This window comes from Engystomops pustulosus, chromosome 4 (assembly GCF_040894005.1).
Source record: "Engystomops pustulosus chromosome 4, aEngPut4.maternal, whole genome shotgun sequence".
Classification (NCBI taxonomy): Eukaryota; Metazoa; Chordata; class Amphibia; order Anura; family Leptodactylidae; genus Engystomops; species Engystomops pustulosus.
This window is the reverse complement of record NC_092414.1, coordinates 69,577,448-69,593,452: the sequence shown is the minus strand read 5'-3', so window position 1 is coordinate 69,593,452 and position 16,005 is coordinate 69,577,448. Positions and strand designations below refer to the sequence as shown.

The 16,005-nt window shown below is 41.8% G+C and overlaps 1 protein-coding gene across 1 annotated transcript in view; it reads left to right on the top strand.

Moving 5' to 3' along the window:
* The window catches only part of UBTD2 (ubiquitin domain containing 2), a 46,463-nt gene extending 31,228 nt beyond the window's left edge, over nucleotides 1-15,235 (top strand). Inside the window, exons 2-3 of the mRNA XM_072146179.1 lie at nucleotides 1,643-1,879; nucleotides 14,432-15,235. Of these exons, the coding sequence (XP_072002280.1) occupies nucleotides 1,643-1,879; nucleotides 14,432-14,829 (635 nt within the window). The 3' untranslated portion in view covers nucleotides 14,830-15,235. The remainder of the gene's footprint in view (nucleotides 1-1,642; nucleotides 1,880-14,431) is intronic.
* Nucleotides 15,236-16,005: the final 770 nt, after the last annotated feature.

Here is a 16,005-nt window from a genome sequence, read left to right as displayed (position 1 = left end):
GTCCTCGTCAGACGGCCTCTGTGGTAGTCCTGGTTGATGTTGAAAATGCACCACGTAAAAACCAAGATGATTCCTCAAATAAGAAAAAAAAAATACCTCCAAAAGTTCAAGGTCAACAAACCGTATATTACAATAGGGTCAGGTCCACACTAATACTGTATTGCAGTGTGGGAGAAGTTTTTTTATTAACGGTTGCTAGTGAGTAATGCAGACCATGCTTATAATTGCACCAACTGTCAATTAAACTGACTAATAATAATCTATGTTTATATATCGCCATTTTCTGTAGCGCTCTACAAATTGTACAGTTTTATACAAGAACTGGAAACAATGGGTAATCGCCAATCCAGGTGTTATAGGTCTCGATCTAGGTGTCAGTCCGTCCATTGAAAGGCCTTGGTTGTCGGCACCTAATGAACCCTCCACTTCAGCAATTCCTGTACCACAAAATAACCTCCTGTCCTGACAAGCTTCCCCCTAAGACTTTTACCTGACTGGTTAGTCACCTAGGTCCCACACGTTTCATCGGCCATTAATGACATGCTCATCAGTTGATCTAAAAACATGCGTTAGCTCCTGAAAAGTACCCCCTCACAACTATTGACCTGGAAGGGTTTAGTGGTAAACATTGTGGTAATGACTGCAATTAACTGTGAAGCAGAGCAAAGGCACTGATACCATCTGGAGTTTGCACATGCTCCTTATCATCAGCATCATTTGGGGATGTGGCTATGCACGTCTCTGCTTCCTCACTTTGGGGATATGCAAAAGACCGCCAATCCGGCTCCCATTCACCAGGGCGGGAGTGTCTCCAAGTAGACCAAATGCTTTGCTTCCAAACTAGATGGTGAGAGTGATCAAGGGCCCTTGGCAATAACCTTCAGGCTCATTTTTAGCCCCATTGCTCCAACGGGGAGCTGAGGGGGCACACCCGCAACACCTCAATACACATAAATATGCACCAAAAGAACTCCAAAGACACTCCAAAAAACTGGGACAAGAAAAATCTACCTCACTGTTTGTCTGATGTGGTTGGAGGTCACATCCACTTTTAAGGCTACATTCACACACACACGTGTTCCTGCCGTACACGGTGGGCGCATGGGAGAGGAGGGGGTGAGCGCAGCTCACCCCTCCCCTCTCCATAGAGATGCAAGGCGTCGACATACAGGAAATGATAGGGCATGTTCTATCTTTTCCCATGCACGGAACTGTACTCCGTGCGGCCATTGCCGGCCTATGGGGGACGTATTTACGGTGGCAGTATATACGTCCCCCAACGTATGTGTTAATGTAAATAAATACCTTATCTTCATATTGCTGCAGTTATGAGCTTGGCACATAGCCTGTCATCATGTATGTGTTAATGTAGCCTTAGGTAAATGCAGTGAATTAGCCACCAGGTGAGTTTCCAGCAGATGATTTTCTGTATTGGATAGTAAATGTAGTAAATCTTATCCACATGATGCCCTCTACAAAAATCACAAGCGCTTATTGCAGAGGTAGATTACATTATGTAACCAATGCTCTGCCGCTTATGGTCATCCTTCTGTATACGCATCGTATAGGTTTTGCTTGTACTTGGTGTATTCCTTTTACATTTTGCAATGTAAATTTACTGTTTGCATTTTTTTTTCTTTAGTGGCCTTAGGACGTAATCAGCCCTTAAAAAAGGATAAACCTAAATGGAAAAGTGACTACCCTATGACCGATGGACAGTTGCGTAGCAAACGGGATGAATTTTGGGATACTGCACCAGCTTTTGAAGGACGGAAAGAGATTTGGGATGCTCTGAAAGCCGCAGCACACGCTTTTGAGAGTAATGATCATGAACTGGCCCAAGCAATTATCGATGGCGCAAGTATAACATTACCGCATGGTAGGTTTGGTTTACCGAAATCTAAAGCTCTGGCTGGTAATTTTGTTACATAAGAGCGGATTTAAAAATGGGTTTCACTGCTTAATCTACAGGTTTTGACTTCTTTTATATTGGTACATTTCTTTAGTGTTAGGTACTTTCTTAATAGAAATTAATAGGACAGGTTTACTTATGTAACAGTTGGACAGTGTAAACTTCGATAAGTCTATCTAGTCTTTTACACCATAGTCTACTTTGAGCCAGAATATTAACTCAGTAATTGCATCTTAAACCTTGCAATCTTAGCCATAAAGAGTGTATTAAACATGTAAGAAATGTTGTCCTGCACAGCCTAAAGGCATGTATGCCAGTTTCTGCCATGTACAACACTTCAATCCTGGAAATTTTTTAAATTTTTGTTATAGAATATCATTCATTCATTCATACTTGGTTTTTTGCAAAGAGATTCACATAAAAAATTGGTATCTATTAAGACGTTCGATAGCGAGTTACCTGTATACATCCTTCTGAACTATAAGGTGTTTCTTTGGCTACAATATGGCTTACTAGACGACTATTTTCAGGGGACTGCATATTTTCAGTGTCCTTCGTGGGCTGGAAGTGTATATAAGGAGTCGTAAGCCTCATCCATAGCCATCAGGGCCGGCAAGGTGAAGCAAGAAGAGGGGGAGGCTGCTTGACCCATTTTGGGGCACTCTTGGTGTAGATGACAGATCCGTCAGCAGATGGTAGTGGTAGGCCGGGGATTCACACAGATGTCAAAGATGTTGTAAATTCACGTTTCCTTTATTAGGAGAACCTCAACCGCAGATAAAAGGCTGGTAACAAACTTGTTTCTCTGAGGGGCCGTGGGGCTTTTAGTTGGCTTGCTGTGACAGGAACAGAGTAACAAAATAGTATCTCAGACTGGACCAGTTTTCATCTAGGCTGGTAACCATCTACAGGGAGCCAGGTTAGCTCTGCTGCATCGGCAGCCCCAAAAGCCTATTTAGTAGTGGCCCAACTCGTTTATAAGGGAGTCTACCGAGTGTTATAATATATTTGCAGCATGTTGTAAATGTATTGTCATTTCTAATATTTTCAGTTTAATCTGTATTTCAACGAGTTAGCTGGTGCGCCCCAGGGTGTGTTCTGAGCGCCCCAAGGTGTTGCAATTCCCGCACAAATCACCCCAAACCACAGCAACATAGGCCATGTAGCAACTGACTTTGCCTCCCATTGAAATGAATGGTAGGAAGATACTGGACTGATCTTCCATTGTGTGAACTAGGCCAAGGTTTGTCAGATGCTTTGGATGATTGCTACAAAAGTCTACTGTATAAGTTATTAACTATGTATCATCCTTGTATTACTTGGTGCTTAGTGCATTGTAGTATTTAACATAAATCCACTGAAACCTTTTTTTTTTTTTTTTTTTTTTTTTTCTCTGTTTTTGGAAAAAATGTATTATGCAAAGTGTATATGATGACTTGCAAAGCAGTAGAAGTGGAACATCTGTACCTCCTTCAGTCAGCTGTTAGACAGTCTTCAAATAGCGTAGTATATAATAGTAAAACATTCATGCATTGGTGGTTACCAAAGTCCCTCCGTGCTGTAGCTTCACAGGCTATTACAATGTGCAGGAACACAGCATGGAGGGGCTCTAGTAAAGCCCCCACAGCCCTTCTGACGAATTAGCATAATTTTAAAGGTTAATTTAGAAGTAACAAGATAATAAATATTAAAAGCTATGACCACTGTCACATTACTAGACCTATGAGTAAATATCCCTGGATCATGCTTGATTTTGATGATGGCTTTCCTTTAAGGAACACACTCTCTATTCTGCCAAACTCATGCATACATCAGAGAATCTATATATAATATGACCCCATGCGGCAGAATGGGCAATTTAAACATTTTTATCTATGTAGGAAAGAGTTATTAACCTTAAAGAGGACCTATCATGCCAATTTGGGACTCTAAACCAACCATATGGACCTGTGGTTTAGGGTCTTAAATTAGCCTGTATGAGGTCTCCATGTGGCCCTCATGTTAAAAAACAAACAAACCAAAAAAACATATACTTGCCTAGATGTGAGTCTAATGAGGCACATCGGACTCTCATCTGCAGCTGTGTCTGAAGCATGCGTTGAAGCCTTTCAGCTCTTACAGCAGAGCACTGGCGCATGAAGCTCGGGAAGGTAAGTATACGTTTTTTAATTGTGCCCACGTAGGAACCTCAGAGGGCGATTCAGTGCCATAAACCCTTGGTCCATAACGACCTGTGTGTGATTTAGTGCCCCGAATCGCCCTGAAAGGTCCTCTTTAAATAAAGACATAAACTTCCTTCTGTATCTTATTATCTCACAGACCAGTGAACTAGATTGAGATAGGATTTCAGTCCCTAAATGGAAACAAGAAAGCTTCCATTTTTGGTCAACAATCAGAAATCTTAACAATCGTGAGCAAGAGAGAGTATGTAGTGTAATATATCCAAAGTTGCCAGTCTTTGGTCACCCGTTGAAAATCCAATAAAGGGAGCTTGTCCTATCGAATATGGAGTGTAATCTGAAGGCAGCATATAACCGAGCAAGAAGAGCGGAGAAGTTTTAATATTCAAGCATACTGAAAACATTTTATAAAACTTAAAGGAAATGCCAATGATTGATTGAGCCCATTGGACTAAGCATAAAGTTTGAGACCGAGCTATATATCCGTCTACTTAGGGCAGTGGTGGCGAACCTATGGCACGCGTGCCGATGCCCGAAAGACTTCCACAGGCTTACTGAAACTGACCTTGCGCAGCTGATCTTCCTGCTGTGAAGGTGTCTGGTCTCTATGGGGAGTTCTGTGTGCCAGCGCTGCTGTCTGCTCACAGACGCTGGACACTCGCACAGCGTCTCCTGCCTCTGCCCCTGCTTCCTTCCCGCCTGTCATCAGAAAGAACTAAAGATGAAGCACAAGAGTCCTGGCTGTGAGATCGCTGCTGGTTGAGTTCTCAGTTCTGCTCATTCCATTTACCGACCCCACAAACAGCCCCGATGCTTATTCACTCACTGTACATAGGACTGCAGGATCCCAATCCATATCAGACAGTCCAGTGTATAGCACTGCACTATTGTCCTTACACAGGACTGTCTCCTTTACATGGAGGGAAAAGCAGCAGTCCTATGTAAGTTACATACATAGGACTGCTGCCTCTTCCTGTAAAAAGTATAAAATCATTTTACACTGTACTGTTTGTGTCACATTGAGGAAAATACAGCAGTCCTAAGTAAACTATGGAACAATAGGCTGCAGCAGTCCTGTGTAAAATACAGCACTGCATGGTGCTAAGGCCATTTGAGTAACAGACTGCTGCATCTTATTGCACCATAAGTTACACAGGACTTCTGTAGCTAGACGGCTTTCTTTTGTTACATAGGACTGCTGCCTCTTCCTTAATGTAAAACAGTCATGTATAAGGTATGGCCTGTAACACAGGACTGTCTGCTTGACAGTGAGGAAAAAAAGTAGCAGTTCTATGCAAGGAAAGAAAGCTGTCAGTCCTCCGTAATATATGTGGTCTGGAATCCCAGCAGTTCTGTGAAAACTTTAAAGGGGTATTGTAGTCTGGGCATTTACATTCAGTTTCATAAATCTGATATATATATATATATATATATATATATATATATATATATATATATATATATATATATATATATATATATATATATATATATATATATATTTCTTCAATTAGATGTTCTTAAAAAAAATGTACCTGTGTGAAGATAATTTCCCATAAATGTAGTCATATGGTCCCTTAGAAACAAGACACTGTTCCTGGATACGACCACCTCTGCTGGAGGGATTGCACAAAGGGTCTTTGCATATGAAATGTCCGGGAGTTACTGCAGGTCCCACAGTATTATAGTAGTTATATACTTGTACATAGGAGGCAGTATTATAGTAGTTATATTCTTGTACATAGGGGCAGTATTATAGTAGTTATATTCTTGTACATAGGGGCAGTATTATAGTAGTTATATTCTTGTACATAGGGGCAGTATTATAGTAGTTATATTCTTGTACATAGGGGCAGTATTATAGTAGTTATATTCTTGTACATGGGGAGCAGTATTATAGTAGTTATATTCTTGTACATAGGGGGCAGTATTATAGTAGTTATATTCTTGTACATAGGGGGCAGTATTATAGTAGTTATGTACCTGGCTAGCTGCAGGCAGGGCACAGGACTGGGGCTACCAGAGCCCCTGTGTGCAGCCAGTTATTCACAGTTACCTACTGCATGGGTTCAGACAATTTCCACCATCATAAATATTGTCTTGTTTGTGCGCTCAGATATGATTGGCGCAAGCCCCACACCATAATAGTAGTTATATACTTGTACATAGGGGCAGTATTATAGCAGTTATATTCTTGTACATGGGGAGCAGTATTATAGTAGTTATATTCTTGTACATAGGGGGGGCAGTATTGTAGTAGTTGTATGCCTGTACATAGGGGGCAGCATTGTAGTAGTTGTATGCCTGTACATAGGAGCAGTCCTTTTTCGGAGGAGACCCAAAGCGAAGCTCCAAAGACAGGTCAAACTTGGTCGATGATGCAGCAAATTACTGTCGAAATGCCATATTCCTTTAAAGTGTAACCGTCATTTCAAAAAACTTTTGATATGTTGTAGGGAATGTAATTTTAAGCCCTTTTTTGCAATTGGAGTAGTTACCCAAATCTTGCTTTTTCCTCTTGTATTCTGCTGACTTCCCCTAGATGGCAGTCATCTCTCATATGTCTGTTACTATGGACATTCCCTCTTCATAAAGAAGCTGAGACTACGGAGGGAGAGACATGCCCCCATTCCTCTCCCTGCAATCACCTGATTACCTCATGTCTCCCTGCTAACAGCCCTCAGTCATGTGCAGGGAGAAGCCCTCACTAATGTAGTGACCAAACATCTAATCTTCTCTCTCCTCAGCTTTCCCTACACTTGTGTATCCACACAGACACAAGCTGCAGCCCCCCTGCCCCCATCACCTCACACAAGGAAATGGCAGGAGACACTCTCCAAGCTCTGCCCTCATGTGCTGTGCTGGAGTATTACTTAGATAGGTAGATAGAGACACATACATAGATAGATATAGAGATGAATGGATAGATATGGAGATGGATGGATGGATATATAGATATGGTGTCATTGGTCAGCAGCATGCGCTTGTGATGAGGTGACAGGAGGCCGGCTCCACCCCTCCATTTTGCTGATTGTAGTTTTTTTGAGAGCTGGAAACCCTGGTTGCTATGGGCCAAAAAAGCTACTAAATGAGGACCGAGAGGCAAAATATTTTGAGAGCAGAGATCTAGAAACTGTAAACTCTTGATCTATAACTTGCAGGTTAACTAAATTTTTGGCATGACCAGTTCTTTTAAAGGAAACCTACCATTTGATTTGATACATTATGAAGCAAACACACCTTGAGACTGCTGTAGCTACACTGATGCAGGATCATATCTTGGTTAATTTCGGAGTTGTGGTTTTGCTGAAAAAAGAATTATAACATTCAGGACAATGGGAAAGCTGGGACGGCATGGCTGCAAAGATAAGCACATTAGACACGGGAGCTTGGAATTACAAATGGCGTTTAGTCAAGCATGACTAATCAACCTGAGCTGGATCACTCATACATAGCAGATGGGGGATGGTGCAGCAATTGATTATTCTGTCTGGCAGGGAGAAAAGTGATTGCAACATCTTCTCCTGCAGATAAACTCACATGCTAGGAGAAGCGCTGAACCAAGCGCTGAAGGAGCCATAGAAGCGTCAGAGCTTCATTATCATAATGTTATATCTGTTCTATCAGCAAAACCACTATGCACAAGGATTAACCAAGATATGATCCTGCATCAGTGTAGCTACAGCAGTCTCAAGGTATGTTTGCTTCATAATGCATCAAATCAAATGGTAGGTTTCCTTTAAGAGCAAACTTGATAGTCTCCCCCCCAAAAAAATCATAATAAATGTTTGTTGAAAATTTTACATGGAATTTTTATTTCCCCTAGTAATATTGAATCCAAACTCCTTAATCCACATTAGTATGCAACAGTGGTACTTCACAAAAAGCTAGAAATATGAAGTGGAATACAGTACATCTCTTTTAGTAGTCACCAGTCTAGCCAGTCTCCAACACACAGCACATACCTAGATTACCTTGAATATAGCCAGTGTTCTCCTAGCGGGTCATTATTATGATTTATTTGGTTGTGCACAGTTTGCCAGGCAGAGATTCAGTGAAATGGCCGTAAAATATTCGCTCTTCATCACATGAAAAGTGTTATACAGTTATTTACCTGAGGCCAAGAAGTCACATCTTCAGGACACAATTACAAAGATGGAAATTTCCAAGGTCTGACATACATATTGAGTGGAGAGTTGCATTAATTCCAAATTCATAACCGGCTAACGGTAACTTTACCCCGAGGGAGACACGGAAAATGTTACCTTTTTAGTAAACTTTTATTGGGTTTTCATAAGGCTATAGGGATGTATCTTGGAGTTGGCAGCTTATATGAAGTCTGTCTTCAAAGGTGGAAAATCTTTAACTAAAGGGGTTGTTCAGGGTTAAAAAAAAAAATTAAAAAAAATTCCTTATTTGTAGATTAATATGTAAGAAAATAAACAATATATGTACCTGATTTAAAAATGATATATATTACTATTTCTAATATACTTTATTAACACCTCCTTCCAGACACAGGACAAGGTAGTGGCAATTAGGACAATCTATTTGGTACTGCTGATCGCTTTGGGACTGCCACTGTGCAAGAGCAATCCGCAACAGGAGAGTCTGCCTGGCAGGGGTATCTCCTTGCCGGGCAGTTTAACCACATAACTGCCTTGATAAAAGGAGGATAGAGACAAGATAAAGGAACGCTGGTGGGTTGCCATGGCAGCCATAGGCCAGATCTTGGTGTCTGTCATGTACGGTGGCCTATTTGGCCTGGCCAAGGACTGTTTTATGCTATGAATTCTAGAAAAGACATTTCATACCCTACCTGGTGGTTTAGTGGGTCAAAATGTGGTGATGGGTTCCCTTCAAGTTCCCTTGGCTGCTGAATTGTGATAAATCTCTACCGTTTGCAACATGTGGATGTCTGAGATTAGTCTGTTCCCCTATCTGTTACCCCGGTGAAGGACGGCATCTCTGCGCATATTGATAAATATGGGAACACAAAGTTGTACTCGTTATGTTCTTTATCTGTGTCCTGATAAATCTCACTCTGACGGCACGAAACCTTTCTGAACAGTGTAAAAGGAAATGAATGTTTTGTGGATCCATCTCAGGACTATAATCAGATTGGCAGAATAGGTCAAGACTCCACATTATAGTTGTGAGATGGTAATGGTCGCTGAGAAGAGTTTGATATGTGGATTGAAGTAACTTTTAGAGTGAAAGATTTCCCTTTGCCTAGAAGTATGAGGTATGGTAGTGTTTTACAACAGAAAATCATGGACTATACAAAAGCTGCAGTCTACACAGCAGTGTGCACTTAAATATACCGTACCGTATATACATTTTTATTTTTTTTTATTTTTTTTGCTGGTGGCAGGATCAAATATCCTATCCTATAGCGATTTTAAAAATGCACTTGTCAGCATTCTGAATAATTTCGGTGCTTTATATAAGTTTGATTAACATTACCTGGCTCCCTGATTATACCTGATGGTAGATTGTTATTCTCGCTTCTGAGTTCTGTCCCCATCTACACTATCCTTCTTTTTGTATCTTTTGAAAGTGTCGAGTTTAGTAGAAATGATGCTTTTTAAACTATGAGCGCCTCAGTAGGCTCCACCGACATTAAAATGTAGTATAGCGATAGTAATTTATGAATGCCCCTCGGCCGACTAGCTCCACCTACACTGTGACGTCACCGGTTCTCCCTCTACTATTCTCACACATCATTTTATTTAATATTACTTTTGTGTTGATCTTCAATATACTTTGGCCTCCTCTGTTCCTATTGGGCTACATTCACAAGACCGTAGGGGGACGTATGTATGAGCGATGCGGTGCTGCACACATACCGCTTTGTACACTGGAAAAAGATGAGGACAAGTCCCATCTTTCCCCATGTTGCGGCATTGTGCGCTATGGAGAGGGGAGGGGGTCACGCCGCCTCCTCTGTATGACGGCGGACATATGCCCTTCCAGTTACGGTCTGGCAGGCATACATTCTAGTGAATCCAGCCTTCGACTTTGTGCCCTCACTAGTACTACTATGACCTCCCTGTGTCCCTGATTGTCGCTCGTAGTGAATATAATTTGCTGCTGGCGCCTTACACAGCCTGGATCTCTTTATACGACAAGTAAGAAACAACAACTGAAGAGCTGATAAAATCAGTCCCCCATAACGTAAGGAGTCAGAAAGCAAACAGCTCCCCATCGGCCCATTTATAGAGAGTCAATATGCTAAGCATTGCCGTCTAGGGACACCCACTCGCGCTGGTTTCTCATGCTCTTGGCTCTAGTACAGTTTGCTGCTTATAGGAAGAACACTCGAGGACTTGATTCAGTCATTATTGGCTCTTCATCTCTGTATCAGAAGGCTGGTGCCAGATTTAAGAGCTGCTACATCTCCCAGCATTATATCTGATGTGCTATTCTGTTCATGTCAGGTGTCACGCAGCAGATATGGGACTGTCATATTCATTGTGAAAATCTGCATGCAAGCTCTCTAGGTTTTGGATTAAAGCATATGAAAGCTTGTATGGAAATGTTACATTTACTATAGGCTATGCATGTATTTGGAAGGTCACCATAGAGCAGATAATTCAATAGTTTATGGTAATCCATTGTATTGTATGGGCATTGTTTTTATTGTGCTATGTTAGATTCAGTAACGGAGTCTGTGCCGGAGTAATTTGGGTGGTGTTCTGGACTGCCCATCCGACTGTAAATGACCTATTTTGCATATTATGTACTGTATGTACACTGAGCATATGCTTAGGCTGGTGTCAGGTGGGGGTCCTGAGCTCTTGAGCGGACCACCTGGGTCTGTGGGATTGCTGTGGCTGTGTTCTGTCTGTTGGGGGATCAGCAAGTTCTGGTTTCCTTCAGTAAACCACTTAACAAACTTCTTAACATAAAGTAATGGAAATTAATGTTGAGCGAAGGCTAAACTTTAGGGGGTGCAGTCACACGCAGGAACCTTCCAAGCCCCTTTAGGTTTCTTTTTCCTTCCCTATGGCAAGACCAGTTCTATAAAAATAGTTGGCCAGCCCAGTACAGATTTTGCATTGGGCCACAGAATTTTCAGGTTAAATCTCTAAGGAGAAACTCAAATTTGTGTGCCTGTTCGACCATACCTCTTCACTATTACTATCATTCTGTTATAGGAGTCTAGTAGCCCAGATATTATGACATCCTAGAAAATGTGCAGGACACTGATGTAAAATACTCATTAACCCAATTGTGGCTAGTAGCTATTTCTGCGGTTACATGTGTTGGCACACGGCAGCAATACTGTTCTAAGCGATTTTCTTTCCCGATAGATCCCATCCCTTGGTTTTGTCAGAAGTGAACATCAAAAGCCAGCTGTTTCTAATTGGGACATTTCTGCTCTGACTCCACATGTCCCTTATAAGTGACACGCTGTACTTGTAGTTATTGCACCGTGCAGACTTGTTACAGCTGATGAAGATGTTGTACAGCAATAATAATGCAAATCTATGCAGTGTAAAAGGATCCCAAATTTAAAGCACGTCTGTAGCTCCCAGATCATATATATAAGCCAAACGTATGGACATGGAGGTGAGGTGGCCTGTGTCATACGCCTGTCTTAAGGGAGAATCTAAATACAGAGAAATATCCATCTCATCCATCCACTGCCATGCATCTGAAATAGTATTGGATTCAATGTTGTGTCAGACGGGAGCGCCTGCCTCGGTAAACAAACTGGCATGGTAATGATGGGCAGTGTCGTGGAACAGTGGGAACGACTGAAGAGGATAGAATACGTGTTTTTTTGTTTTTTTTTTTTTTTTTTGTTTTATTTTTTAAAGCCCTAACAATTCTTAAATAAATGACAAGGTTCTTAAATAAATTCAGGATAACAAAATAACACATTCTCTAATTCACTGTTATTAAGAAAATGCAGCTTTTCACAGATAGAATTCCTGTCTCAATCAGTCCTGGTGTACACAATTTTGTCCCTGGACACAAGTGTAAATCTTTTTACTATGGTCGGATTCTTCTCATGAATAGCTTCTCTTATCTGCACGCTGCAGTGCTCTCTGCCTCCTGCCCCTACCTGCTGAGTTACAAGACCAGCTCAGACACAGGCACTTCCTGGCAGCAGTGTGCAGAGTTTACTCTACTAGCTACAGATAAGGTCTTTATCCAGGGAGAGAGAGGGAGGCATATAGCAAAGCTGACTCTGTGTGTGTGTGTGTGTGTTATAGGTGACTTAGCAGAGATGAGTGTCATTGTGTTTCATATCCATCTCATGGATCTCATCTCTGATCCATCATCTCTGATCTGTCCTCTCTTTCTGTGTCAAATACTAGACTGTTCAGAAGCTAAAAGAAAGTGTAGGTAAACATGTACCCTGATACACATTGTCAGCACACATCTCACAGCACAGATGAATCATGAAGTGTCTTGATAGGCTCCGTATCCCAGGGGAAAGGGTGACATGTGCTGACTGTGTATTATTGGTTAGACGAGGCAGCAGAGCTAAGTGTTTCATTGTGTCTTATTTAGCTTATGAACATTTTAGTATCGGACATCTAGAGAGATGAGACAGATTAGAGTTACAAGATGGATATAAAAGTGTAGATATACCCTGAACCCTGATAATCTAACCACATTGTCAGCACACAGAATCTCACAGCACTACCGGGATCATAATGTGTCTGCTTAGAGAGTCTTCAACCACACCCTGGAATTTTAGAATAACCATCACTGAGTGATGGGAGCTAAAACCGCAATAAAACAAAGTAAAATTGTAAAGTAAAGGGTTAAAAAATGATCTTTATTGTGTAAACATCACTAGGGGATTCAAATTTGAGAACTTTCTTTCTTCAGCAAACCCCTTTTTAACGCTTGTGATTGGCAACGAACAATAACGTTTTGCAAAACACATGGGTGGAGATGTATCGAGCTGCCTGCAGAGTAAAATGGCTCAAATGCAGCTCGTTTATAAAGGGTTTTAGTCCATATTTAAGACCAAAAAAAAGATGAAAGGGGCATCACTTGGCGTAAAAGTCTCTGTGCTGCAAAATGTAGTTGGTCCAGTTTTCTGCGCCACAATATAGAATTTTTTGGCACGCCAACTAATAGGAGGCGCAAAATACGAGTCTCCAGTCTTATACTGCATCAGATTAGCCATCCAGCATCAGACACGATGGCCCTGATTTATTAAATGGCTTGTGCCAGTTGTGTCAGTTCACATAAATACATATGCAAACTTGTTGCACATGTATTTATGGTGCGTTTCAATACTGTGTACATAAGTGGACTTTCCGGTGCACTTTCGCACTGTGCACAAAATAAATGTTAGCAGGTCCTTCAAACTGAGTGCACCAGAAAAAAAAACTGGTGCGCTCAGTTCATGCGCTTCGGGCATGTGCAGCGTGTGCCACATTCTTGAAGACAACATTCTTATGCACATTAGCAGGGCAGGCTGTACTTGGTGCCGTTTGCGTCCCTCGTAGTAAATCTGGGACCGTGATTAATCGGTTGCAGCAGAGAAGTGTCTAGTTCTACTCTGCACTGGTCTACAGACCCACACATTAATACATCTCCTCCATTGTGCTTGTTCCTGACCGCAAAAGTTTAGGTCTGAACTTAACTGTGATATGGAGAAACTTCTTCTTCTTCTTGCTGTGTTTCTAAATGCAGTTCAAGCGCAGAGTGCAGACGCAGCCTTAGGAGGTACAATAAAGCCCTATAGTCTGCTACCGGCCATAAAATGAGGAGGTTTCAGAGATACTGAAAGAACAGGTTTTGCTGTGCTGGGATTTCTATCTTTTATAGCTCCTGCATATCTTATGTGCGGTGTTCAGGAGATGTAATAACCAAAATCACTACAGTCAATTACCATTGTCAAGCGTGAGGCCACTAGACATAGATAATACAACAAAACTAACCAGAAAACCACCGCTCTCCTACCTCGGCGTCATGCTCAGGCAGCGAGAAGCTGTGCCAGCTGACGCCAATAAAAACGGAGAAATGCTATTCAATTTTTCATGAGGATCAGCTATGAAATACGTGCAGGATAACAGCCCGATAGCTATAGAAAGGGCTGAGGTTAGGGATGCGGCTCCAGGAGCACCAGTATTTGCTTAGGGTGTGTGCGCCACCTACAGGACAAACAAGGTATCGTGAGAAACTCTAATAGTGTTTTATGTGGATTATAACTAACGTGTATGTATGTGTGTGTGTGTGTGTGTGTGTTTTTAACCAAATTCCTGGTTACAGTTAATGGAAGTTGATGGTTAATTTCTTACATTACTTGTACATGTATACTTTGATATTAAAGTATCCTTACAAAACTTTTTTTCTTTTTTCACAGGTGCCCTTACAGAGTGCTACGACGAACTGGGAAACCGCTACCAGCTACCCGTTTACTGCCTTGCCCCTCCTATTAATATGATCGAGGAGAAGAGTGACACAGAAACTTTGGATATCCCTGAGCCGCCTCCAAATTCTGGTCATGAATGCCAGCTGCGCCTGCGCCTCTCAACAGGCAAGGACCTTAGGCTATTGGTGCGCAGCACGGACACTGTATATCACATGAAGAGACGCCTTCACACGGCGGAAGGGGTGGAGCCCGCCAGCCAGCGCTGGTTTTTTTCTGGCCGGCCACTCACAGACAAAATGAGGTTGGAGGAGCTGAAGATTCCCAAGGACTATGTAGTACAAGTTATAGTGAGCCAGCCGGTTCCAGACCCCACACCAGTAGAGAATTGACCATCTCAAAGCCCCTGCTCACCATTCTCCCCCTCTTTACTCCAATCACTCCTTGCAATGTTTGTACGCAGCCTGTAACTTTTCTCTTTCATTTTTTTATCTTCTGATAATGTGTCCTGGGTTGTCAGAGCAATGTTACCCATTGCAGGCCTCTTTGGCATCACAGGACTTTGTAGCTGGTTCAGTGGACGTGAATGCAGAAGGAAGAGCCGGGCCTTCCTCTGGGTTTTAAGGGAGGGTGGGGGAGGGCAATCGGTCCTATTTCTTAATAATGCAACGAAAGACTTTTTATAACATCAGGAAAAATTATCTTTTTTTATCTGTTCTATAAGGTTTGGACTGTATGTGGAGTATTTAGCATTGCACTTTTAAGAAAATGAAATAATGAAGATTTGAAACAACCAAATGTTTTGTCATGTTTTCTGTGAGTGCCAATCGCCTTGAGGGGAGGTGTTTGTGGGTTGTTGTCTTTAATATTTTAACTATAGGTCACACCCAATGGTTTATGCTGATCTACTCTACACTGAAGTTTAGTTTTACTAATTCAGGTCCTCTGTGCTCCAGGATTTGGTGCAGGTTTGAGCTATAAACCAGCGTTTGGCCTACATTATGACTGCACGCTGGCAAGAGGGTCTGAAAAATACTCCTCATCGTGTTATGAATATCATCTATGTATGGTCACTTTAAAGAAAAGGTTTGGTGTTAAAGGGAACATGTCATTAGGATTACACATTTTTACCTAATGACCGGTTCCCAATCTGTTTTTATAATTTCACTCACTTTTAGAAGTTGTTCAAAGTTTACCTGCTCCCCGCTAGCAAACTGCATCAAATCATAGGGTTGTCTGAGTCCCTCTGTAATCCTCATAAACATATCCTCTCAGCTCTGCTAACTCACCCCCCCCCCCCTCCCAACAGACATTTGCTTTGAGTACAGGTTCAGCAAACAACTACATGACTGGGGGAGGGGGGTGAAAGCTAGGAGATGAGAGAGGAGATAATGATGATGATTGCAGCCTTGTAACAGACACCCCCGTGACTCTATGCAGTTTGTTGGCAGAGAGCCAGGTATACTTTTATAAGCGAATGCAAGCAGTAATACTAATTCCCAATCTGCTTTTATCATTCGCATCAACATTATGCAAAGCTGTCATTAGATGAACATGTGTGAACTTGA